Source organism: Electrona antarctica, assembly GCF_951216825.1.
Source record: "Electrona antarctica genome assembly, chromosome: 10".
NCBI classification, from domain to species: Eukaryota; Metazoa; Chordata; class Actinopteri; order Myctophiformes; family Myctophidae; genus Electrona; species Electrona antarctica.
Window position 1 is genome coordinate 50,551,131 of NC_136791.1, and position 25,171 is coordinate 50,576,301.

Consider the following 25,171-nt stretch of genomic DNA (forward strand, 5'->3'; position numbering starts at 1 on the left):
CCTCCAACCTCAATCTGCCCCGCATTACACACGCCAAACATTCTAACAATCATCTTAATTACATTAATTTGCGTCAAAAAAAAATACAACTCCCCGCAGATTACGTGTCACCAGTGTCACCAGCGAAATGCATTTTGGGACACAGATTAATACTGGGACACACTTTTCCGCGTAAAACGATACTACTAGCTACTCTTGCGTCAGTCGACAGAACTTCTTCTTTGGGGAAGCATCACGGACAATGCGGGGGTTGCGTGGCACAGGCACCTGCAAGCCTGTTCTGACAGTTGGACGGGGGCATGTTAACGTGAACACACAACTTCACAGTACACTGTGGAGGACTTTTGTATCGCAGAGTGTGTGTGCACGTGCGTGCGTGCTTGCGTGTGTGTGCACGTGCGTGCGTGCGTGCGTGCGTGTGCGCAACAACACATAATAATAATTAATAACCCATATCCCATCCGTTACCATATATTCAGAACGGGTAAGGACTAGTTCAACCAATCCTGGAATTAATTACATGTGAAAGGTTTAACGCCAAAATCATGTTCAATAAAATGTCATTTCTCATACAACTTGTCTCTTGTGATTGAAGTTCAGCTTCATGGCATGGCATTGCTGTGCATGGTGTTACAGTACAGCAGGTTTCCAGCAGTGTAAATGCTAGCACTGAGGTATTAAGGCCTCCAGAGCCCAAAGCCAGAGTCATATTACTGGAAGGGGATACTTTTTCACCAAGCGGATGTGGCTTCCATCCACTACTACAGCAACAACCTGTGTCTTTTATTTGGGTTGGTTTGCAGGGAGACAGACATGCAGAGCCGGACTTACCGTTGGGCTAGGGTGGGCTGCAGCCCGGGGGCCCCCGACTAGGGGGGCCCCCAAAAAATTATAAGATTGTAAAGTATTGAAATCCAATTCAAGTGAAATGTGTGTATAGTTATTGTATTTAGTTGTATTATGGTTAAACCATTGAGAGCTTCTGCCTGCCTGCCTGCCTCTCTTTTTAGGGGCCTGGGTACCCCAAAGGGGGGCCCTCAAATTTGCTCCAGCCCGGGGGCCCTCAGCAAGGTAAATCCGGCTCTGCAGACATGTGTCCCAGGTTCAGTACAAAACATGTTGTTCTTGGTAATGCAGTCGGCTGCTATTATTACACCCGAGTCTGTGTGAGTCTCTACTGATGAATGTGTGGTTTCGACAAAACCATGCAGAGGAGCAGGGCTGCCCGTGTGGTGTTTGGGTGATGTAAAGTCTTTACTTCAAAATCCATAGCCATTAGGCCACTCGTCATATTGGTATATTGCCATAACTCCCCTGCAGGAATGATGCCTGATTCATATACAGTACCAAGTACCTGGAGACTAAACTTACTAATTAAATAAACATTAGGATAAAGTGAATTTATGAATTAATGAAGTATCCTACAGAATAACATGTCTGGCATTTGTATTTTGTAACAAACCAAACTGCTTGAAAATGTCATAGGAGGCACGGCTTGTCCTAACCGATATGCATTGTTGGCACATCGCTTCAATTAAAAAGGTCAAATCCTCAGTGTTGATAAAAAAGAAAAGAAAAAAAGAAGAAAAAACATTTTATGCAATAGGTCTTTGATGAGAGGATTGTTTCTTTTTGAGTGGTGCAAACCACTCCAACAACCAGCTTTGTCTGTATCTACGTATGTGTCCGTGTATGTGTGTACCTGTACGTGGCCCCACGTACAGGTGAGCATGGTTGCTATGGTCACTGACATTACGTCAGACCACAGCTGATCAGGCTATATAAGACCTTGCACCACTCAGTTCACACGGGTGTGATTTTTTATCTTCTGTTCTGTTTATTCATTTTGGAGATTTTATACGCTATGTGTCTAAAAATAGCCAAGAAAAATAAATAACTGATGATAATTGTATCCTCCGTCTCTGTTGATGTGGCACCCAAACGGTTTATTTAAACTTTTGTTTTTCTTTTTTAAATTTTTGTAGCATAGCTACTGTATCATCATCATAACACAACCACACATTCAAATCAAAATGGGTCCATTTGGATACATTTTCACTACTATGGTTTCTAGGCCAAGGACCTAAAAAGAACAAAATTGTGCAAATATATAATAATATATACTTCCATTCTATGCAAATATAGGCCTATATAATAGTGCTTTTTCAGAGCCAAATGGATTTTTAAACAAATACATTCCAAAGAAATCATCGTGAAATTAAGTGGTGATGAAATCCACATAGTTCTGGGTGAAACTAGTTGGTACAATAAGAAATCGTCATGGGTAAGACCATTTCAAAGAACGCAAAAAAGAAAACCACCACTACCCTTTTGAAGATCCATTTTTTCTCAACACCACTAAATCTGGCAGAATTCACATGCTAGGTAAATTCTGTCCAGTTATTCAATTTTGGTTTGAACAAAGCGCATAATCCACAACCCCCTTGTTTTTGTCAGTAAAAAGGCCCCTGAGAGCTTCTCATGTCACGCCTGGCAAATACACCATGCTCTGTTCCATCAACAAACAAAAAACAAAAAAGCAACATGAATATACGCTGCTTGTGGCATTCTGCCAAAACCAGAGCCTGACTAATGCTCAAGCCTGCATAATGAGAAGTCTGGTATCTGTAGGCGGCACTTCAGGTACTTGTCTTCCCTCTGCTTGCCTCGTCTACTCGCTGTACACACACTTATGGCACATGCAGAGTTGTAAAAGTTTAATGGGACTCGCCACGCTCCTGTAATCAATGAGACATGCCTAGAGACTCCCCAAAGAGTGTCTGTGCTGTCTGAGGCAGCGGTACATCACATCATTAACACATTTTGGGCGGGAACCCCTCTTGGTGTTTTAAACATTATGTTATAATTTAGCTATTGAAAAATAGCAGATCTACAAGCTCATAGCGCGCCACCGAGTGGCGCGCTACGAGCATGTAGGTCTGCTACTTTTGAAAAGTCGTGAAAATGTGGCGCAAATCTTTGAATATATATTTCAGAGCGAACATTTTTTAACTAAAATATTGGCTTCTGGGGGGTCCCTGGAACTACATATTTTGAGATGGGGGTCCGTGGCCCAATAGAGATAATTCTAGGGATCCTTGATATGAAAAAGGTTGAGCACCACTGACATAGAAACATGGGTTTTTCAGAAAAATGTTAGGATTTAGAAGCCTTTTTTTTATCCTCAGTCCAAAATGGGTTAAGCATAGTCGGTGATCCATTTCCATGGCAAATATTTGGACTCGGGCTCTGGGAGAGGATATGTTGCCAGCACTCTGCTGCAGCATGGAGACAAGCTGATAATGGAGGGAGGCGTGGAGGGGAAGATAGGGATGAGAGGATGCTACAGGCAGGAGGAAGTGAAGGGGTCTGGAGAGCCCAGAGGCAAGAGGTGAGAAACTGGCGGAAAAGACAGCTGTGACTGTGAGGGAATATAATTTGTACTTTGTCGTGCGGCTGGCTGCGTCACATCACTGATTTTCTTCAGGTTCAATTCTTTTCACCATGTGGTTGTATAAATTAAGTATAAAATAGGCCCAAGAGTCAAGACGTGTCTTTTTACTGAATGAGGGACTAGGCACGAAAAACAAGTCTCTTGTGAAGCTCAAAAAGTCTTTGTGGGTGAAATAATTTAAAATTTCTGAACTGGAGTCCAACACTGTGCGAGCAGGTTTTCTTTTGTTTTTAAGTCTAGAAACAAGACTCCACATTGAGAGTTACACAGACATTCTGGCAAACCTATACGGTATACTAACAATAACAAAGAAAAGGTAAATACTTGAATCTTTCTATTTGACTTCATTTATTTCACTGATTGAAGAAGATATTATGTGTTATGTCAAATAAACGTGGTAATATTATTAACTGGTGAAAAACATGTGTAGCTGTCCCAGGCAAACATGGACAATTTCCACACAAAGGAACACAGAACATAAAGTCCATGAATTGCTTCATGCTAAACTATGTAAGGCACTTACAACTTAGCCACGATCCAAATACAAAACAAGTGAATACATACAAATGAATGAATTAAAACATATATCTCCAAACAGATACAGTATGTGTGCGTATATGTAGTCAGTAAATGGTAAATGGTGCATTTATATAGCGCCTTTATCCAAGGCGCTTTACAGAGATTGTGCATTACATTCACCCATTCACACACCGATGGCAACTGAAACCATGCAAGGCACCAACTAGCACATCGGGAGCAATTAGGGGTTCAGTGTCTTGCTCAAGGACACTTCGACAGCAACTCTGGGGGAGCCCGGGTTTGAACTGGCAACCTTGCGGTTACCATCCAGGCACTCTACCCCTGAACCACCGCCGCCCCTATAATTCTACAGGGTATAGTGTAGTGCAGGGGTCAGCAACCTTTTTGACATGAAGTGCCAAGTTCTCATTTTCTTGATAGTCAGTGTCCCATGCTGTATCATCAACATTAAGTTTGACATATTTTCTTTTACACCAGGATGTATGATCATTTAGACACCGATCTCCCAGACTCCCTCCCCAGTCAGAGTTAAGAGTTTGAATGAATGTAGAATTATTTTTTATATATTTAATTTTACAATAAAAAAAACCTCTCCCAACCCCTTTTGGTGTTAGCATTATGTTATGCTTTAGCTATTGAAAAATAGCAGATCTACAAGCTCATAGCGTGCCACCGAGTGGCGCGCTACGAGCTTGTAGGTCTGCTATTTAAAAAAAATCGAAGGACGACTGACATAGAAACATAGCTTTTTCAGAAAACTGTCAGGATGTGGAAGACATTTTTAGAATCTGATCTCAGGTCAAAATGGGTTAAGCCAGTGTGCCAGTGAACACCCTCCCCTGTGTTGGCACTCGTGCCTAAGATTGCTTACCCCTGGTGTAGTGTAGTGTACGCACAGCATCCAAGGTGATTTGGCGAGTCCAAGGGCATCGATCAAGATGGACGCCATCCGTGATCTCAGATCTCTCTCCGATTACTCCCCTCATCCCAGCTGATCCTCATACTGCTTACGGAAACAGTCTCCCACAGGGAAAAACTCCCAGCAACGCTCCTGGTACATTTTCCAAACGTAGGATTCCTGGCAAGGTCAAGACATTCACAATATATGTTGGGAGTCATTGATGCACCAAACAAGCTTTCCTATTTGTAAGCTCATTGGTTTCAACAGAATAGAAATCTACTCCGTGTCTATATAGAATATCAGAATTAAATAATAAATCCAACTTCAATTTCCGTGTTTGTCTTAAGTGCAATGCAGGTATTTCACTGGCTGTGACAGCTTCTATTATAGATGAGATATCTATTCAATTCTGGAGCATAAATTGTGTAAATTGGCCTCTATTCCGTTGTATCAATACTATGATATCAGAATGAAGATACATTATGTGCCACAAAATAAAGATTATCTAAAGGCTTATGGGAGTTTATTTCAAAATTGGGCCTTGCAGGGTTTAGAGCCTATATTCCTCCACATGTGGGTGCGCTTCCTTCATAGGGATTCAAGAGAAACGATAGAAGATATTAAACACAAAAACATGTGATAATGTTTATACAGAATTCATAGGATCCCACTATGGTGCAGGTGAAGTGAAGAATGGAAGTGAAGTGTGGAGTTTATTTTTTTTATCACCAGCCTGCAGCCTGTACTGTAGCCCAGGGGTTCTCAACCTGTGGGTCGCGACCCCTCGGGGGGTCGCCAAATTATTTTAGGGGGTCCCCAAATTATTTTCAAAAAAAAAAAAAAAAAAAAATAGCAGACCTACAAGCTCGTAGCGCGCCACTCGGTGGCGCGCTATGAGCTTGTAGATCTGCTATTTTTCAATAGCTAAATTATAACAATGCTTAAAACACAAAGGGGTTCCCGCCCAAAATGGTTTAAGGTTATTGTAGCAGTCAATTTATATTGGGGGTCGGGAGGGGGCGGGGCAGGGGTCCCGAGACATTGCCAAAGCATTTCCGGGGGTCCCCGGCCAAAAACGTTGAGAACCCCTGCTGTAGCCTATATTTTCGTTCGCTCGCGCTGATGAAACACCAAGGGATTATAAGGCCAACATTCAACACAAGATGTAAAGCTAACCCAGGTAATGTTGGCCTAATGCGTCACTCTGTCTGTGAAAATGTTACTATAGCCAGTACCGCAACAACAACTAAAGAGGACACAAGTAATGCATTTGAAATGGCTAGGTTTAGTTTTGCAACCACCGCAGTGCTGCGAGACACCGACATCTTTAATTTCAGGGATTAGTAATTACAGGCTGTTAAGGACCGTCTTGTAAGGGTGTTAGGTCCCTTTTTGTTCTCACTTTATTGTAATTCTGTTAGGTTAGTTAGGGTTTAATATTGTATTTTTGTTTCTTCTTGGTTAGGGATTGAGTTAGGGGTACATTTTTTGTTTCCTAGTTAGATCATTTTTGCTAAAATGTAAACCGCACCCTGAAGCCAATACTTCTTTTGAACCGAGAAGAACAAAGATTTGAATCAATTGTCTCTGTACTGTTGACCAAAAAAAAAGAGCGATAATAAAACTTAAAAGTTCTTTTTGAAAACTGTCTCCTCCATTATTATGTTGTTTCCCCTTTACCCTAGACAGGGGGTCGTAACACAGGCTCTTCCATAATGGATGTTGTCCTGCTAGACTCTTTTTCTTCTAATTGGTATCATCAGTACAGTACATACACTCAACTAACAGAAACATAATACAAAAATAATTGGGCAATAGGGTTGGGATCCGGAATCGGATCCAACATTGAGGAACCGGAATCGGGTTCCATAACATTTGGAACCGTTTTAGGAATCGTTTTTATCACACTGTCAGACCTGACATGTGGACTTCATGTCTGCTATACGGCGGGCTGTGGAACAGGAGGCCTACCTGGTTGATCCTGCCAGTAGCATATGCTTGTCTCAAAGATTAAGCCATGCATGTCTAAGTACAAACTGCTTATACAGTGAAAACGGTGGTTCTCAAAGTTTTCAATTTCACAAACCACCATAACTCTGAGAGAGTACAAATGGAACTAAACGGACCCGTAAGGTTAGGATATACGGAGGAGACGTTTTACTGGCAAAGAACGCTATAATGTACGAGAGGTAACTTTCACATTGTATTAGCGCTAGTATACAGGCCCTTTACAGACACATGCAATTAAAATCACCAAACACCTTTTAATGACCTTCAAAGTGCATTGTCAGTTTTTTTGGCGTCAGCTGAAATCCACTGAAATGGGATTAAGCAACAGGTTTAGTACCATTCCAAAGGTTTTGGCTCTGATCCGTCAAAATGATTAAGCAACAGGTTTGGTACCATTGGAAAGGTTTTGGCTCTGATCCGTCAACCAGAACCATGAAATAAACGCACGCCTGTTTGTGTTGGCTGCTTTTTCATGTATGAATTACAAAAGAACGACAGCCATACCTGTCCGGTGTGTTCCGTTTCGTCTTTGTTTATGAGGTACATCACAAAAAACCTGTCAGACAGAACATAATGGAGCACATGAGAGACTACAATGTATGTGTTGTGGTAGCAGAACTGTGGGAGATGTAAGACATGTTGAAAATACCATTAGAAATTAATTATGTTAAAAAAGGTCACAGTGGAACGAGCATGTGTTTTCTAGTAACAGCTGCAAAGTCTTTGTAGATGGTTCATAGACTGCTACATTCTAAAGCTACTTTGTATAAATACAATCTTAACAAATGGACTGACAGACCACAGCAAGGTTCAATGTCACTGACTTGGCATTTATTACCTTTCTGCAGTTCATAATCTAATTTTTTTTTTTTAATGATTTGTACTTTATTCATTTTCTTTTGTATATGAAACATTGACATAGACATAGACAAAACACAACCAAAGAAATGCATAACGAAACACAATATAACAGAGATGCACAGAAATATCCCGCAGTCCACCCCAGCCCCAATTCCAGACATATAATATTCCTTCAGTGTAATTTTCTAAAGTTGCCGCCCGTTCAGAGCTCACTCAGAGCCAGAAACTAATCAGAGTCCTGATACGTGCATATGGTAAAAGCCCCATTTTAAGTCATAGTTGTCCATCCTATTGAGCAGCCTGTATGACAGTCGCTCGTAAGCGGCCAATAGTCCCATCGAGGCATCCCAGAGGGATGGAGCAGGTGCAGATGGAGCCTTCCAGTCTTCATAATCTAATTATTAAATTATATTTAAATGAACTTGACTGCTGTTGTTAAAAAAACCCAAAATAAAACATACTGGGACAACCGAACAACTGCTCTCAAATACAAATTAAGGCAAACACCTGCCACAGACTGATGTTCATTATTTACAAGCTATATTTTATCCAACTGAAGAGTAATTATAGTAACAATAGTTAAGCAGCCTTATCAATCATATCTGTGAAATGACAGTACATGACAACCTGCACCGTGGTTAAAACAGGCATAAATATAATATTTTTCATTATGGTTCATTATAAAATAAAGCTAGTGTCATTATATTCAGCCTGTTATGGCAGGCATACTTCAGTTCAGGATTAGCATTATTGTATTGTAAAGGCTCATACATAGTCTGGATTTTCGGTGGTGGGGTGACCACCGAACTACAACATGACGTCACGAGCCACGGTGAAGAGCAAACCACCGCCACCACTCCAGCCCTTCTCTCTGTTTTTACTCACCACCACTCAACGTTATTTCAGCTCCGGTGGTCACCTCACCACCGAAAATCCAGACTATGAATAGGCCTTAACACGGTCTGGTTGAGACCCACTGTGGCAACGTTATAGTGACAATTGAAAATGTAGCGAGAGGGATTACTCACAGATAATTGGCCAGGTTATGCTCCTGCAGAGTGTGGGTCTCAAACCCATGGGGCACTGTGTCAAAGTACTCACTGCCTATTCCACAAATGAAACACTTGGTCTGCAAAGAGGAAAGAGGCCACGTTAACCATATTAACAGTTGACTTTACTTCATTATTTACACCATGAATGTGTGAATGTTTATTTTTATTTTTTTTATCTAAAGTGATATTTTGACACCTGCACTGGTCTACAGCAGGAATTCTCACAAGCCTGGGTAGCTTGTCTTCATCTCGCATATGAAGTACAAAGTTTTCTTTGGTTCATAGTCGTTGCCTGATGCTATGATTAAATATTAACCTAAAAGTATTCAATTTTTTGCCATCAACACATTAGTTCTTGGCATGTGCCCACCAAAGTTTTATACCGCTTTAATTTAATACCAAAATAGGAAGAATTTACACTGTTGGTGATAACATCAACTGAAAATTAGAAAACATTCCTGCTGAGAACATATGCAAATTTGAGTAATTGTGGATTTCCAAATAAGGTGATGAACATCACGTTCCTTGCTGTTGCACACCATGTCTAAGCTGCTATGTATGAAGCAGTAATTACACTCACATTGTGTGATGGTACTTTCTAGAGAGGTCTTCATGCATGTGTGTGTATGTGAGAAAACTAACAGAGAGAGCACTATTGTTCTGTTTTATTTTTTCATTTGTCCGTTGCCTTTTTCCATTAGCTTACCTAGTAAACTAAGGACTTATCTTCTACTTACTACCGGCCACTGTAAAATAATAATAATGATAAAATAAAATAAAATCACTCTGAGAGTAGAGTATACAAATGTAACCGAATGGACCCAGAAGGGTCCATTCGGTGATTCAGTTACATCTGACTTGCAAGTGGATAAATTAATATTGAGTATTTTACTATACAGTATACAGTACACTCCTACTGTACTTCTCAGTCAATGATCATATCTGTGACACCAGCTCCTAGAACATACTCCACAATCCACTTAATCTGGCATCGATTCAAAATCTCTTTAATTAGACCATGACCTTAAACTAAAGTACAGTGATCAATTTAGAATCTCTTTTAATTAGACTAAGACCTTAAGCTACATTACTGAAGTTAAATCATTACAAAATCAGTAATGCTTCAATGCCTCTGAGACCCAGCAATGACCAGGGTTCACTATCTTATGACAAGGAATTATGTGAAGGAATTCACACTTAAGTTATGCGTACCGTCAGCAACCACGCATAAATTAAGAACTAGATAGGGAAAGTTTCCTCCCTCACCTCCATGTCTTCTTTCACCTGCTCCTGCTGGTCACGAAGCTCCCCGAAGGCATCAATTATCAAACCTGTGAGGTACACAGTAGGTACTGCATGACTCGTGTGTGTGTGTGTGTGTGTGTGTGTGTGTGTGTGTGTGTGTGTGTGTGTGTGTGTGTGTGTGTGTGTGTGTGTGTGCGTGCGTGCGTGCGTGCGTGCGTGCGTGCGTGCGTGCGTGCGTGCGTGCGTGCGTGCGTGCGTGCGTGTAAGCAACGGGTGTGCACGTTCCTGGGAACGTGCTCGTGTTGGATTGACAGCTGGAGTTAGCTACTCCAGGGGATAAACAGATATAAGTTGCTTGACTTTTTTTTCGCACCCAATTCCACATGAAAAATTCATCAACCTTATTCTGAACAGCAAGAGGAACATAAAAGACAGAGTGTGTGAGTGTATGAACTATGAAATAGACTTTTACTTGCGTGTGTGTGTGTGTGTGTGTGTGTGTGTGTGTGTGTGTGTGTGTGTGTGTGTGTGTGTGTGTGTGTGTGTGTGTGTGTGTGTGAGCTGAGCATGCATGTATGTCTGTGAGTAAAAGACAAAAGATGTAATTTATTTTTGTGCCCGTCAATCAAAGATATCTGAGTCTGAGCTCATTAATCCTGGAGCTGGACTTATGCTGCACAAAGTGCACATAATGCGTGCGCACGCGTGTGTGTGTGTGTGCGTGAGTGTGCGCGTGTGTGTGAGTGTGTGAGTGTGTGTGTGTGTGTGTGCGTGCGTGCATGCGTGTGTGCGTTGTGCCTCACCCTGGATGATGGCCAAGAGGATGACAATAACAAAGAAGAAGAAGGTAATGTCAAAGATGATGCGCACCACTTCAAACTCGTCGCCGGCGGGGTCCTCGATCTCGTCCCCGATGCCTCCACCCGCACGCACGCCCACATACATGTGGAACATGTAGCACTGGAACCCAGAACACAGGAGGGGATCAATTTGATTCCATTTTGCATTTAGGTGCATTGCAGTCAAAAACTAAATAATTACCACATTATTGCTGTAAATCTAGATTCTCGGGATCCTCATGGGAACGGCACGCTCCAGGGTGGATCTCGGACTTCATTTGGCCAAACAGTCGCCTGTGACATGTTTATGACGTATGACTCCAAATTTGGCCAATGACTTCCATTATGAAATAAATGTTACATATTCAAAAATCAATAATCATATTCAAAAATCACACCTGTGTGAAGTGAGGGGTGCTAATATATTAACCCATTTAGGCCTGACGTCGAAATAAAAAAAAATAAGTCTATAATAAGAATATATATTCTAAGATTTGTGTCGCATTTTCACGATTTTTCAAAAATAGCAGACCTACAAGCCCGTAGCGCGCCACTCGGTGGCTACGAGTTACGATCCGAAGGGCATTGTTGATGACAGGGTCAACCTTCCTCACGTGCGGGCTTCTACTCCAGACTGGAGCACAGTACTCTGCAGCAGAGAACACCAGGGCTTGTGTTGTGTGGAGATCCGTAGTGTCCTGGCGGAGGCTCCCCAAGTTGTGCCAGCGAGGCGGCGGATAAGCGAGACCCTTGATGATACTTTGGCTCTTACTTCCTGTAGGTGTTGTTTGTAAGACAGTGTCCTGTCCATCCGAACCCCGAGGTACTTGGGGGCTAGTTGGTACTCTAGGCGCTTGTTGTCAACGGACATCGACAGTTCCCTCTTTGCCTCTCTGTTGCACAGATGGTATGTGGCGGTATGGTATGCAGGTGATGTAATGGTGATGTAAAACAAACGGTGCCAACACAAACATTAAATTCCCTTTATTGTTAATGGCATTTAGTGTTTGTGTTAGGGACAAGATGACGTAAATTGTCCCTTCGTTGTCAATGGCATTTTTAAAACAAACATTGAACTAAAAACAAACATTAAACCTGTATATAGGAGGGGCTATAAAACTCAAGCAGAAAACAGTATCAGTGTGTCGCAGAGGTAATTCTGCTGACATTCGCTGACAACCTCAATGAGACGCCAGTGTTCCCAGGTTTCGGTATGCAGCATTGGCCGGGTTATACCGCGTGGCCAGTGCGTGGGTGAAATAGGCTTCCCCCAACTCTCGCTTATAAAGCTCTCCTCTCCCTCCCTTCTCCTCCTTTCTCTTTCTCGCACTGATCAAAGCTCTGGTATGGTGTCATATACAACAGAGGCCTAACTAACAGCGATCTCCATATATGTGCATGACAGTGACATCAGTCATGTGTGTCCAATACAACTTTATATAGTTGATATCTGAAGGTCAAAAAGGATGATGCGTTGGCTCTATGTAACAGGATGAGGTTCACAGAGCATCTCTCTGCACACATCACTCCAGAATGGAGGAAACAATACATCACGTACGAGGCTTTAAAGGAAATGGTGTATTCTGCCTATGATCAGGCCCCATCTATCGAAGTCACAGATGAGGATACAGTTAAGAGGTACCATGCTAAGTCTGAGGAAAGGTTCTTCCAGATATGTGAAAAGGAGCTGGAAAAGATCAACACTTTCTATTCTGAAAAGCTGGCCGAGGCCCAGCGTCGTTATTCCACATTGCAGAATGAACTTCACTCCTCGTCGGATGCCCAGAGAGAGAGCTCCACCCACGGGTGGGGCCTGAGGAAGATGAAGACAGTGTTTGCCCTGTCCCAACAGGAGAGGTGTAAACACAGAAATATTAAGGACCTTCAGCTTGCCTTCTCGGAGTTCTACCTCAGCTTGATACTACTGCAAAACTACCAGACCCTGAATTTCATTGGGTTCCGTAAGATCCTGAAGAAACGCGATAAGATCTTGCAGACATCCAGAGGGGCAGACTGGAGGGTGGCCCAAGTTGAAGTGGCACCCTTTTATACCTGCAAGAGGATCACACAGCTTATCTCTGAGACCGAAGCGTTGGTAATAACAGAACTGGAGGGAGGGGACAGACAGAGGGCCATGAACAGACTGAGGGTGCCTCCCCTTGCACAGCCGGCTCCTGCATGGACCACCTTCAGAGTGGGGCTCTACTGTGGGGTGTTCTTCGCCCTGTTGGTCTTGGTGCTTATCAAAGGAGCTCTTGGGATTCGTAGTGATGACGTTTGGCCTCTGGTGAGGATCTATAGAGGAGGCTTCCTGTTAATAGAGTTCCTCTTCCTGCTAGGCATCAACACCTACGGGTGGAGACAGGCAGGTGTTAATCATGTGCTCATATTTGAGCTCAACCCCAGGAATAACCTAGCCCATCAACATCTGTTTGAGATTGCCAGTATGTTGGGCGTGCTGTGGTGCGTCAGCCTGCTGTCCTGTCTGTTCAGTGACAACATCCTTGTACCTATGCAGGCCAACCCTATAGCTATGTACAGCTTATTCTTCCTGTTCCTCATCAACCCCTCCAAGACCTGCTACTACAAGTCGCGCTTCTGGCTCCTCAAACTGCTGTTCCGTGTGGTGACAGCTCCGTTCCATCGCGTGACATTTGCAGACTTCTGGCTGGCTGACCAACTGAACTCTCTGGTTGTGGTCCTGATGGATCTGGAGTACATGATCTGCTTCTACAGCTTTGAGCTGGAGTGGCACAAACTTGATGGGCTCATTAGCAGGGAATATACATTTGGTTGCCATCTGTATCCAGGTGGTGTACGCGCAGTGATCCAGTGTCTTCCTGCGTGGTTCCGTTTTGTCCAGTGTCTGCGCCGTTACAGTGACACCAAACGAGCGTTCCCTCACCTTGTTAACGCTGGGAAATACTCCACAACCTTTTTGGTTGTCACATTTGCATCCCTTTACAGTAAGCACAAAGCTGAAAAGCATCCAGATGCCCAGATCTTCTTCGTATTGCTAATCGTCTGCTCAGTTGTCAGTTCCTGTTACACACTCATCTGGGACCTGAAGATGGACTGGGGCCTGTTTGACCGAAATGCTGGAGAGCATACCTTTCTCAGAGAGGAGATTGTTTACCCACATAAGGCGTATTACTACAGTGCCATAGTGGAGGACATCTTGCTGCGGTTCTCCTGGACTATGACTTTATCTCTAACCACAGTATATGGTTACAATGGTCTGTCTGAGATTCTGGTTACCGTGCTGGCCCCACTGGAGGTCTTCAGGCGTTTTGTGTGGAACTTCTTTCGTCTGGAGAACGAACATCTGAATAACTGTGGTGAGTTCAGGGCTGTGAGGGATATCAGCGTAGCTCCGCTCAACGCAGACAACCTGACGCTGTTGGAGCACATGATGGACCAAGAAGACGGCATCAAGAACCGCAACGGCAAGAAAAACAAAAAGAGCTGGAAAATTAGCTACAGCATGAACCTACTAGCATCAAAGACTCATGAGACCAAGATTGCGATCGATGACACTGATGATGACTCTTGACGCCAGGCCACTCGTCGTGCCTACGTACAGAATTTTTTTCATAGGAAATATGTTCTATACATACATTTAACTGTAGTCCTAGGTTTTCAGAAGATGGCATACCTACCTTCCCCCCCACATTAGAACTGCCCAATCCGTAGAGACTTTTAAATCCCTTCTCAAAACCCACCGTTTTTCTCTCGCCTTTAATGATGTCTGACCTAGATAGTTATTTATCTGTTCTTGATTCTAATGATTATGTATACTATGTTTTTATACTCTGTCTTTATACCTTGTCTACTGTGAAGCACTTTGGTCAATTTCGGTTGTGTAAATGTGCTATATAAATAAAGGTTGATTGATTGATTGATTGATATTTCTGTTCCGGACCATTTTCCTATAGCTTCATGTGATTGACTCGGCAGCAGATTTTAACTTGACTGTTTTGAATCTTGCTCTGCAAATTGATCGCCACCATCTTTGGAAGTAGGATGCTGGCTTCCCCGTTATGTCAGGGCAGAGAACTCACAACAACACTGTCAGTTATGTTTCCAAATGATGCCGTGTCACAGAATGCTGTATATTTTTTAGGCAAGAATGTAGTTCTTTATACTTCACGCACATCTGTGGTTGATTTATCCCTGGACAGTTAGGGCAGTATTATGCGTGTCTTAAGTACCAGGTCTTATTACTTAACTTAAGACCTGGAGGCGTGCATCAATGCCATTTGGCTATTCTGAGTGGCCAAACAGCATTGACCACACCTCCAGGTCTTAAGTTAGGTCATAAGACCTGGTACTTAAGACACGCGTAATACTGCCCTTAGTGTCAGACTAGAGCAGCCTGTCCCGGTGCTGACGTCTCTAATGGTTTAACATGGATATTATCTAACGGACAATCTTTGGTTTCCACTCATATTTGGTGGATTATAATTTATAGAGTACTCCAACACTGAGTTATTGTTATGCCATTAATGTGTTACTTTGTGCTTACAAGCGACAATTGAGGAATCCAGTGAGTTGCCGACTCTCTTTCACGACTCTCTCTTTCAAGGAGGGATTCATCTAAAAGTCTGCATTTATTTATTATCATACGTCTTTAGTGCTTATTAATATGCATCAAGCTTGATTCATGCTTTCAATTATCCATAATCCATCAAATGTATGTATCCCTCTACTGTTACTTTATTAGTCCATTCATTCTATTCTGGTTATATTTCATAAATATCTCAGGTCCAAACTCAACATTTGTGTGTGATTTATTGCAGGCTACAAGGCTTATTAGACTTGTTTTATGTGTAAATGAATGTGTAAGCTGCCATATTGATTGTGAAATTAGTCTGTGCAAGAAATATGCAGTTTACTCAAATGTACCAGACTACAACAATTTACAATTTACAATTTAGGCATTTAGCAGACGCTCTTAATCCAGAGCGATCATAGTCATCACAACCTTTGGTAATTGGTATGTTATTAATTATATTCTATTAATTCATTTGAACTGTAGTCCCAAATTTTGCACAATTAAACTAGAACTCATCCTACATGTTTAATTTTTGTATACCTAAATGTTCTATTCTTATTGTATTCTGTTCTGTGTATTTTCTGATTTTTACATAAAACATAATTGCGACAGCAGGTCGCATTTACTATGATCCCTGATGATGTCATAGTGATGTCACGAGACCTGGGCACAATATATGGGGGCTTTCCCCATGTATGGGGATTTTGAGTGATACACTGACGGACAAAAACGCACGATTCCATAGTTAACTGCGACCTTCGGTCGCAATCATAATAATGAAAATCACACCCGTGTGAAGTGAGGGGCGCTCTAATCATCGTACATCATCATCAAGAATGGTGGTCCCTTATTGGCCAAGGATTCCCACAGACATACATATACCGATTTGCTCAGACACATGATGTAAATTCTCCGTTCATTGTCAATGGCATTGTTAGTAGTTGTTTGTTCAGACAACACAAACATTAAAGCTGTAGCTGAAAGCAGCTATAAGACGGGGTAAAGCCCAAGAAAGGAAAAAAGATACAATGAAATATACACAATGAGCTAGTCATACGATACGTCTTCGGAATTAGGCGTTTCTGCCTTTGAAGGGTTTTTTCTACACAACAGGAAGGAATATGGAATAATTGAACGTAAAGGCTTTCTACAATAACGATATGGAGTTTGTAGCTGTTCTTGGGTTTGTGATGTGTTCCCGACATGGCATGACACTTGCTGAAAGGTCCAATCAGGTTCAGTGTTCCGGGTTAGTGTCGTTCACTGATTGGAGACTGGAGATGACGTCAGCTTTTTTTGATATGCTGATTGGCTGAAGAGGTTGTCTTTCAACGCTGTAGTCCCGGGTCGTAACCAGAGTCCAGACTCCATGAATGGAAATGCGATTTCAAGGGGAGTGGTTAACACCCCAATCGCCCAGGACGAAGTTCACCGTCCTTTCAATTAGTAACACCCAGCGCCCAGGACAAATCGCATCGCTCCACAGCCTAGGAGCGCTTGTTATGCAATACTCGATGTTGTGTAACAGTGGGACGTCATCGAAAATGTCCCCCCCCCCCCCGTTTTGCCGACGAGACCAACAATCCTAAAACGTTAATAACTCTTGATCTAAATAATCCCATCCAATTCTAAGAAAAGATCATGTCTTAGACGGCCCACCGCGGTCCCGTCGCTAGTCGCGATATAATTAATCATACCTCTACTCCCGTTGTTGTCGATCGCAATTGCAATGTCATATTACCCCTGTGATCATGTGTAAGTAAGTCGGAGGGGATATATCCCCTAAAAATCATGATTTGGCAGCAAACGGTTATATTTTTCGCATTTGACTTTCGCATTTGACTTTTGCATTCGCTCTTGAAAAGTAATTTGAAAATTTCTATAACACTTGAATAGTTTGGTCTTCTGCCCCTGCAAGGGAATTCATGTCTTTATAAACGATTGTAAAACATAGATTGGTTACGTAACCAACAACAGCCAATTAGCTACTACAAACGTTATGCAAAGCTCGGCCAATCACAGCGGAAGTTAGGTAATATTAAAGTGTGACAATAACTATAGTGTGGTTGCCACTTATAGCATTTGACTTTCAGAGCATTTCATTTGATGGCAATAATTCAACCATATTTCATGGCTCTGTTTAAGAATTTAGGGATGAATTAAATTGTCGCTGTTGAGCAGAAACCTTGTATTTCCATATTTCCTCATTTCCACTATGCGTGCATAGTGTTCACTTACTGGAGTTGTGCATGAAACGGTTTAACACTGACATGCACTTTAGTTGCAATGAAAAGCTGCCTGTGTCAGCTGTTTTCTTTTTACGTAGCAAATATTATGAACTTTGCTTGCTTTCAACAATTAGGACCAGACATAGGAATCTTTGTAAACTTAACGAACTATACTAACAATATTGGTGGGTCTAAGCATAGAATATCAACTTGACAATAAAGTGTTACAATTACTATAGTCTGGTTCAGGTGTGGGCAACCTTAGGCACCAACATTGGCACAAAGGAGGGTGATCACTGGCACACTGGCAAGTGTGTGAGAGAGTATTTTTGGTTTTAAAAAATGCAGTCAAATAAATGAAGTCCCTCACATTTGTGTGTAAATGACATCCTCCATTCTACATTAATTAAAACTGAACTCTGTGGGGGCATGGTGGCACAGTTGGTAGTGCTGTCGCCTCACAGCTAGAAGGTCCTGGGTTCGATTCCCGCTCGGGACGCTGTGGATGCTGGCGGTGTGTTTCCTCCTCCGCATCATCAGTGCCCATACCCGAGGCGGGGTTGGCGAAAGGGCCTTTCTGTGTGTAGTTTGCATGTTCTCCCCGTGTCTCCTAGGGTAGGTACCCTCACAAAAAACATGCAGTAATCCTGGTCTCTAAACTGCCTCCCCCTGGCCAGCCGGGGCGCCTGATGGAGGGGAAAGGAACTGGTTGGAATAACGTGCTACGTCCAACCAGGGAAACTCCCCCCTGTCAGGTGTAAAGGAGCAACTTGGACACTCAGGCATGAAGGAAGCAATAAGCATGAGTTCAAGTCTGTTGCTCTCCCCATGTCCCCCATATATGGGGACTAGGTTGGCGGAGGGTGCATAGAGCCCAGGATCACATTAGATAATTGATACAGGGGTGAAAAATGGGTTACAAAATCGTGGGATTAAAAAAAAAAAAAAAAAAAAACTGAACTCTGTTATTGCTCGGAGTCTAATGATCATTATAACAATGTGAAAGAAAATATTTAAAAAGAAGGAAAAACCTTATATTTGTGGACAATCAAACTATGTTGGAATTATTCACGTGGTGGCATTAAAATTAATGAATGTTGAAATGGCACACTGACAATCTAGAAAATAAAAACATGGCACATTTAAAAAAGGTCGCAGACCCCTGGTCTGGTTGACCTTTCGGACAACCACACTAATTATTGCCATTTCAATCTGGAACCTTGGCGTGTGTGACTGCAGCCGAAGGAACAAAATGATTGTAATTGGCTAGTAGTATAGTAGTATAACCTTTTGGGATATAGATGGACAATTGCTCTGCAATTATTAATGAATAAAAAATGACATAAAAAAAAAACATTCAGGAATCCTTAGCCTGGTGGCACCATTGCACAAGAAATATTGTGTGCCTCGCATTTTCAAACTTACTGAATATACAGACAAACAAGTGATCGCAAAATCTCCACCTGCCTGGCAGAGATAAAAACACCGGAAACGGCCTCTATTTTCATACAGTTTGACAAGCTGTTCAGCAAGACTGTAAGTAGCTAGGAATGTAGTCATGCTCAGGTTATCTCTGGATTGAAGTTGTTGCCATTTTGCATCACATCCTACCAGAAAAGCTCTGGTGCTGTTACTGTACAGTACATGTCAGGGACAAGTTTATTATAGTTAACCCATTCAGGCCTGACCTCAAAATAAAAAAAAATCTTCTAAATCCTCCAGTTTTCTGAAATAAATATTTTCATGATTTTTCAAAAATAGCAGACCTACAAGCTCGTAGCGCGCCACTCGGTGGCGCGCTATGAGCTTGTAGATCTGCTATTTTTCAATAGCTAAATTATAACATAATGTTTCAAACACCAAAAGGGGTTCCCGCCCAAAATGGGTTTACAAAAAAACAAAAACTATTTTTTAAAAAACATTTTCAGTAACTGGAACTAAAACAAAACTAGAAAAGGAAAAGAAAAACGATGAAATGTGCGTTTACAAAACTACTGTATCTAAAACTAACCGAAATGACGGACGAAATGCTCTTAGTTTTCGTTTTATGTATTTATAAGCTTAATCAGTAACTGAATATAATAATACTGAAAAGTGCTATCTTTTAGTTATTATTACATTACTTAGTAAGTAAGTAAATAACTAAATAACTAACTAACTAACTAACTAAAACTAACTGAATTAGAAGAAAAAATAGTCAAAACGAACTAAAACTAAACTATAATGAAAAATCCCAAACTATTATAACCGTGGTAAGGGAAACATCAATACAAAATGACTAAATTTGACTGAGGGACTGCCATTGGATTTTTTTGAATTTTCGTTTTTTCATGTAATGTGAAAGCAGGGAATCATAGCTTCAAATTGACATATTGGTTGTTCAGTTTGACCCACCAGTTTTGGAGATATGGCTTATAGAATAATGTCTTGCAGAAAAAAGCGAATTGAGAAAACAGGCTTGAAAGGTTCACTTCTGTGGTCTCTAACATTACATTAGCATAACATTAGCATTTATTTCATATTTACATGTCGATTTCAGCTCTGACACTTATTTCAGACATGCTCTAGTATGTGAAGAGTCTGCCTGTGCTATTAACTCATTTTTTGGAAAAAAAAAAAAAAAGTCAAATCTGGTCACAAATTCACAAATTGAGTGCCTAAATGTCTGCCATAAAAACAATGTCAACAAGTTGGCCACTGTGGCCCTGATAATAGCAGTGGGTGATTCACATGCTATCGCTCCCCATGTCCCCATACGACTGCTTGCATGAGTGACAGCACAGTAGGCATTAGAATAGAGCAGGTGGAGTGCCATTAACGGAGTGAATTTATCCATAGCCCAAACAAAGACTCCAGACACTGGCCCGAGGAACTGCTCTTCATTCAGATGTCCATCATTCTACAGACAGCACACAGAGGCCATTTACATTTCAACTAAAGGGATCATTGTCAGAATCCTACAAGACACCTCTGAGTCTGAGGAGGAATCTGCCGGCGCAAGTGAGCACCATTATCTCTTGGAAGAAGAAAGGGGGGAGAGAGAGACAAAAATTAAAATGAAAGGAGAGCGAGACTGAGAGATGGACAAAGATGAAAAAGACAGAGACATAGGGCCCTATTATGCGTGTCTTAAGTACCAGGTCTTATGACTTAACTTAAGACCTGGTCAATGCTGTTTGGCCACTCAGAATAGCCAAATGGCATTGATCACGCCTCCAGGTCTTAAGTTAAGTAATAAGACCTGGTACTTAAGACATGCATAATAGGGCCCTATATAGAGAGAGAAGTGCGAGGGATCAGTGGAAGTCTGCTGGGTGAACTCACAGTGAGCATGTCATCACACTTCATGTCCAGCGTTTCCCCATCCTCGCTCTTGTTGTAAAACTTCCTGAAGAAGTTGAAGGCCACAACGGTGTAGAGGTACACCACTACCGCCAGCAGGCCCACCGTCAGCGCCAACTGACACACGCACGCACGCGCACACGCACACACACAGCCCTCAGTAAACAACTTCAAATGAGAGGAACCTGTGAAAAACAAACTGTTTCCAAACAATGTTCTTGTCCGAGAGACAAACAGACATGGACGCGCACACACGCGCACCTTAGTAAACAACTTCAAATGAGAGGAACCTGTGAAAAACAAACTGTTTCCAAACAATGTTCTTGTCCGAGAGACAAACAGACATGGACGCGCACACACACACACACACACACACACACACACACACACACACACACACACACACACACACACACACACACACACACACACACACACACACACACACACACACACACACACACACACACACACACACACACACACACACCTTAGTAAACAACTTCAAATGAGAGGAACCTGTGAAAAACAAACTGTTTCCAAACAATGTTCTTGTCCGAGAGACAACATGGACGCGCGCGCGCGCACACACACACACACACACACACACACACACACACACACACACACACACACACACACACACACACACACACACACTTCCGTCACCTGTTTTCCGTTGTGGGTGACGGAAGAGAGGATGGTCTTGATGGTCTTGAAGCCCATGGCGATGTCCAGCAGGTGGGCAGCAAAGAAGAAGTTGTTGTAGTGACCCAAAACTGACATGGCCATGTACCAGGCCAGGTACAAGAAGGGCTACAAAAAGAAACACACACAGACACGGGCACAATGCACATGTTTCCAACCAATGCTGATAGGATGGGACATCAGTATTTTTCAATCTATGCTGACTTTTGATTCAGTGACTTTTATTGATTCTCCTGGCAGACTTCATCCTATCACATAATGAAATATAGCCTTCAATTTCTGCACTTCCAGAAAAAGTGGAAAAATATCATTTTTGAAAATCTATGATGCCATGCCCAATGAAAAGTATTAACAAAAGCTTGTGACTACTCTTTTTAACATTTCATGAAAGATAAGGGACGATAAGAAGTCGGTTCTGGAGAGGTCCTAGGGCTGAATTTAGTTAGGCTTTCAAATCAAACTCCCTCACGGCTAGCACCGAACTCGCTTGTAAATATTGGAGACCCTTGACATAAATGTTTCTGGCCAAGAAATGAACCTTGCACAGCGGGTAAATATCTGACTGGCCCTCGCTGACTGGTGCGCCTTCCAGCCAGTCAAACGCGCCCTGTTGTCCTGGCGTGTGTGTGTGTGTGCACTTCAAATGAAATAAAATAAAGGTTTTCACAGCATGCTTAGAACAGAAACAAGTGAAGTGAATAAGTGATACATACACATGCGTAAACTGAATAAGCTGCCTCTCCTCTCCCCTCCTGCTGCTGCTCGTTTAAATATAAGAACTTCAAAATTAAATAATCTATATAACTTTTGCTAACTTGATATATTTTTTATATTTTTATAATTTGAACACATCATCTGTCAGAGTTCATGTAGTACATGTCGGCTCCGGCTGTCATGACTTCCAACACTGCAACGTAACCACAAAAAAACAGACGTACAGCACATCATGGCGGTTGATAGATTGTAGATCTGTTCTTTTGAGGCACAAAGGAGACAGCAGTGCAATAGGAATGTTATAATTTAACCCAAATGTGACAAAATCATGTTATGTCTAGGTGCCTGCGTGCAGAAATGTATTTGATGTATCGCCATGTTTTTGTTCTTGCTTAACTTATCCGCTATCATTTATTGAAAAATTAGGATCTAATTCACGCCAGCATTTTTTTAATTTGAGCTCTTATTTTGAAAAGCCGCCATTTCCGGTCCATGAGCAGTAGTCTTAACCTAGGAAACTACACGGAGCGGACAGGCCTTGTTTACCATCTGAAGCCAGACCGGAGCTCTGCAGAGCTCCAGATCCATATCTGTGCCGTCAAAGAAACGCTGTTTTGACCAAAATGCCATCTGGGACAAGGAATAGGAGATACAGGCGATTGAAAGAAATGGATAGAATGGATTATGGCGACGACGATCTAAGATGGGCGATCCAGTGCTGTGCTAACAACACAGCTAGCTAACCGGCTAACGTGAGTAGCATTATGGCTCGAGCAATCGAACGCGCCATAAAAGCGCAATTGCCGAAGGCCGTCGGCAATGGCGTTAAGCGTCAGTATCAAAATTTGCTTCAATTGACTTTAATAGTCGGCAATGGCGCTGAAAGTATTAATGTAAATTGCACTGGATTAAAAGTGTAAAAAGTGTAAAATTGCAAATTGTACATGAGTATATTGTCATTGTTACACCATTGTGTGTGTAAACAAAGAAAAAAAGAGACTACCCTAAAGTAGGCTATACTTCATGCTATGACCACGCACGCACGTCGCACGCTATTAAGCAATTAATTTGCGCATAACGCCACCACAGCCTTAAAGGGCTAGGGTTAGGCTTAAAGTTGATGGAGGTGACGCTCAAAACACACCCATGACTAATTCTGTAGCAAAATGGCATTGGTCACGCCTCCACGTCTTAAATTATGACATATGACATGGCGTAAACTAAAACACGCAAAATGGGGCCCAGCCTCATAGTGTCCAATCTAGTGTGCTGTCTGTTTCAAATAATTGTATTGACATTGTCAACCAGTCAGTTTTAACCCAACACCAGGGTAAAAGGTTCTCAATACAACACACACAACAAACACAAACAAAATCGACGGAAATCCACGGATGCACAAAAACACCCACACGTGAACAGGAACACACATAGCAAAACATAGATTAACAGACAAGATACAAATGTGTGTTCTGGACAATACAATATCGCAGGATATTACCACCATAACTCTGACACTCTGACACGCAATCATATGACTTCAATTCACACTCCTTATCCTCCTAACATGGGTCTACTTACTCTATTCAAACAGAATAGTAGATATGCACTGCACATATTGCTAGTTCACGTTTTATTGCCAGTAAACGTGAATTGCAGGAAATAACTCTTATCTTTGCCTGTTAGCAAAACAAGATGGCATTATGCAAACAGACGGGGTAATAAATACTAACATCATCACTCACACCCCCCCCCCCCCACACACACACACACACACACACACACACACACACCTCAACTCACATTATCAGTGAAGACGACTCCGAGCTTCCAGACTTGGTACTTGACATCAACAGAGTTCAATCTGAAAGAGATATCATTTTGAGATGGATACATTACGGTAATAAATCATCCTTTTGCACAGCTACGGAGATGGACAGGTGTGTCGGAGTGATGCACTTGAATAGTAGGCAAAATGGGGAAGGGGGGGGGGGGAATCCAGCACACTGTCTTCACTTAAACATACAACGTTTTGGTCACTCATCAGACATGGAACTCAGGTCAGCATGTGCACGCAATGAACAGGGATTCTGTGCCTTCGAGACAGGACGTCATGTTCTAGGACCTTCGGTCTTCTGGCCTCGCTCTCATCAAAAGAACAGACATAAACACACACATGCACACACTAGCAGTGCACTGGCTAGAGACAATGACAGAGTGTGTGCATAGAATGCCTGTGCTATCCTCCAAAGTATTTTTTGTTTTTTTACAGTCATTGACAAGCAGCTCAGACAGACAGAAGTTGGATATCAATACAGTCACCCATCTTGATATTGATTGCTCAGCACGGAGCCTCATAAAGGTATTCCATTCTCCTCTAGGCCTCACTCACACCTTTCGATCTAGCATACAACATTGATGCATGCTAGATGTATACAAAGGGTTTGTTTACATCTTGCCCCAATGCATTTCCAATGGAAGTCACATGGTTTGACACAACATTTGTGTTGTACGGCTTTCGGCTGTGTTTTGACTGCCCCCCTCCCCCTCATACAACACAAATGTTGTGTCAAACCATGTGACTCCCATTGGAAATGAATTGCGAGCTTGCATCAGTCAATAAGTCTCATGCATCAGCCATACATCAATCTGTTGTAAAGGTGTGAGTCAGTGAAAGGTAATGAGGGAAAAACAAACAAATGGATTTCTTGGTCGAGTACATTGT

General features: G+C 42.1%; 2 protein-coding genes across 2 annotated transcripts in view; one reads left to right on the forward strand and one right to left on the reverse strand.

The window, feature by feature from the left end:
* Window positions 1–4,761: 4,761 nt before the first annotated feature.
* LOC306930868 (ryanodine receptor 2-like) overlaps window positions 4,762–25,171 on the reverse strand; it is a 170,084-nt gene continuing 149,674 nt past the window's right edge. Inside the window, 8 exon segments of the mRNA XM_079511964.1 lie at window positions 4,762–5,072; window positions 7,410–7,461; window positions 8,795–8,895; window positions 10,085–10,149; window positions 10,867–11,023; window positions 21,010–21,144; window positions 21,697–21,843; window positions 24,250–24,310. Of these exon segments, the coding sequence (XP_079368090.1) occupies window positions 4,977–5,072; window positions 7,410–7,461; window positions 8,795–8,895; window positions 10,085–10,149; window positions 10,867–11,023; window positions 21,010–21,144; window positions 21,697–21,843; window positions 24,250–24,310 (814 nt within the window). The 3' untranslated portion in view covers window positions 4,762–4,976.
* On the forward strand, window positions 12,395–14,455 carry LOC306931460 (xenotropic and polytropic retrovirus receptor 1 homolog; the record flags this gene model as incomplete). The annotated part of the gene is made up of 1 exon (XM_079512862.1): window positions 12,395–14,455. The coding sequence occupies one exon, from the start codon at window positions 12,395–12,397 to the stop codon at window positions 14,453–14,455; it is 2,061 nt and encodes a 686-aa protein (XP_079368988.1).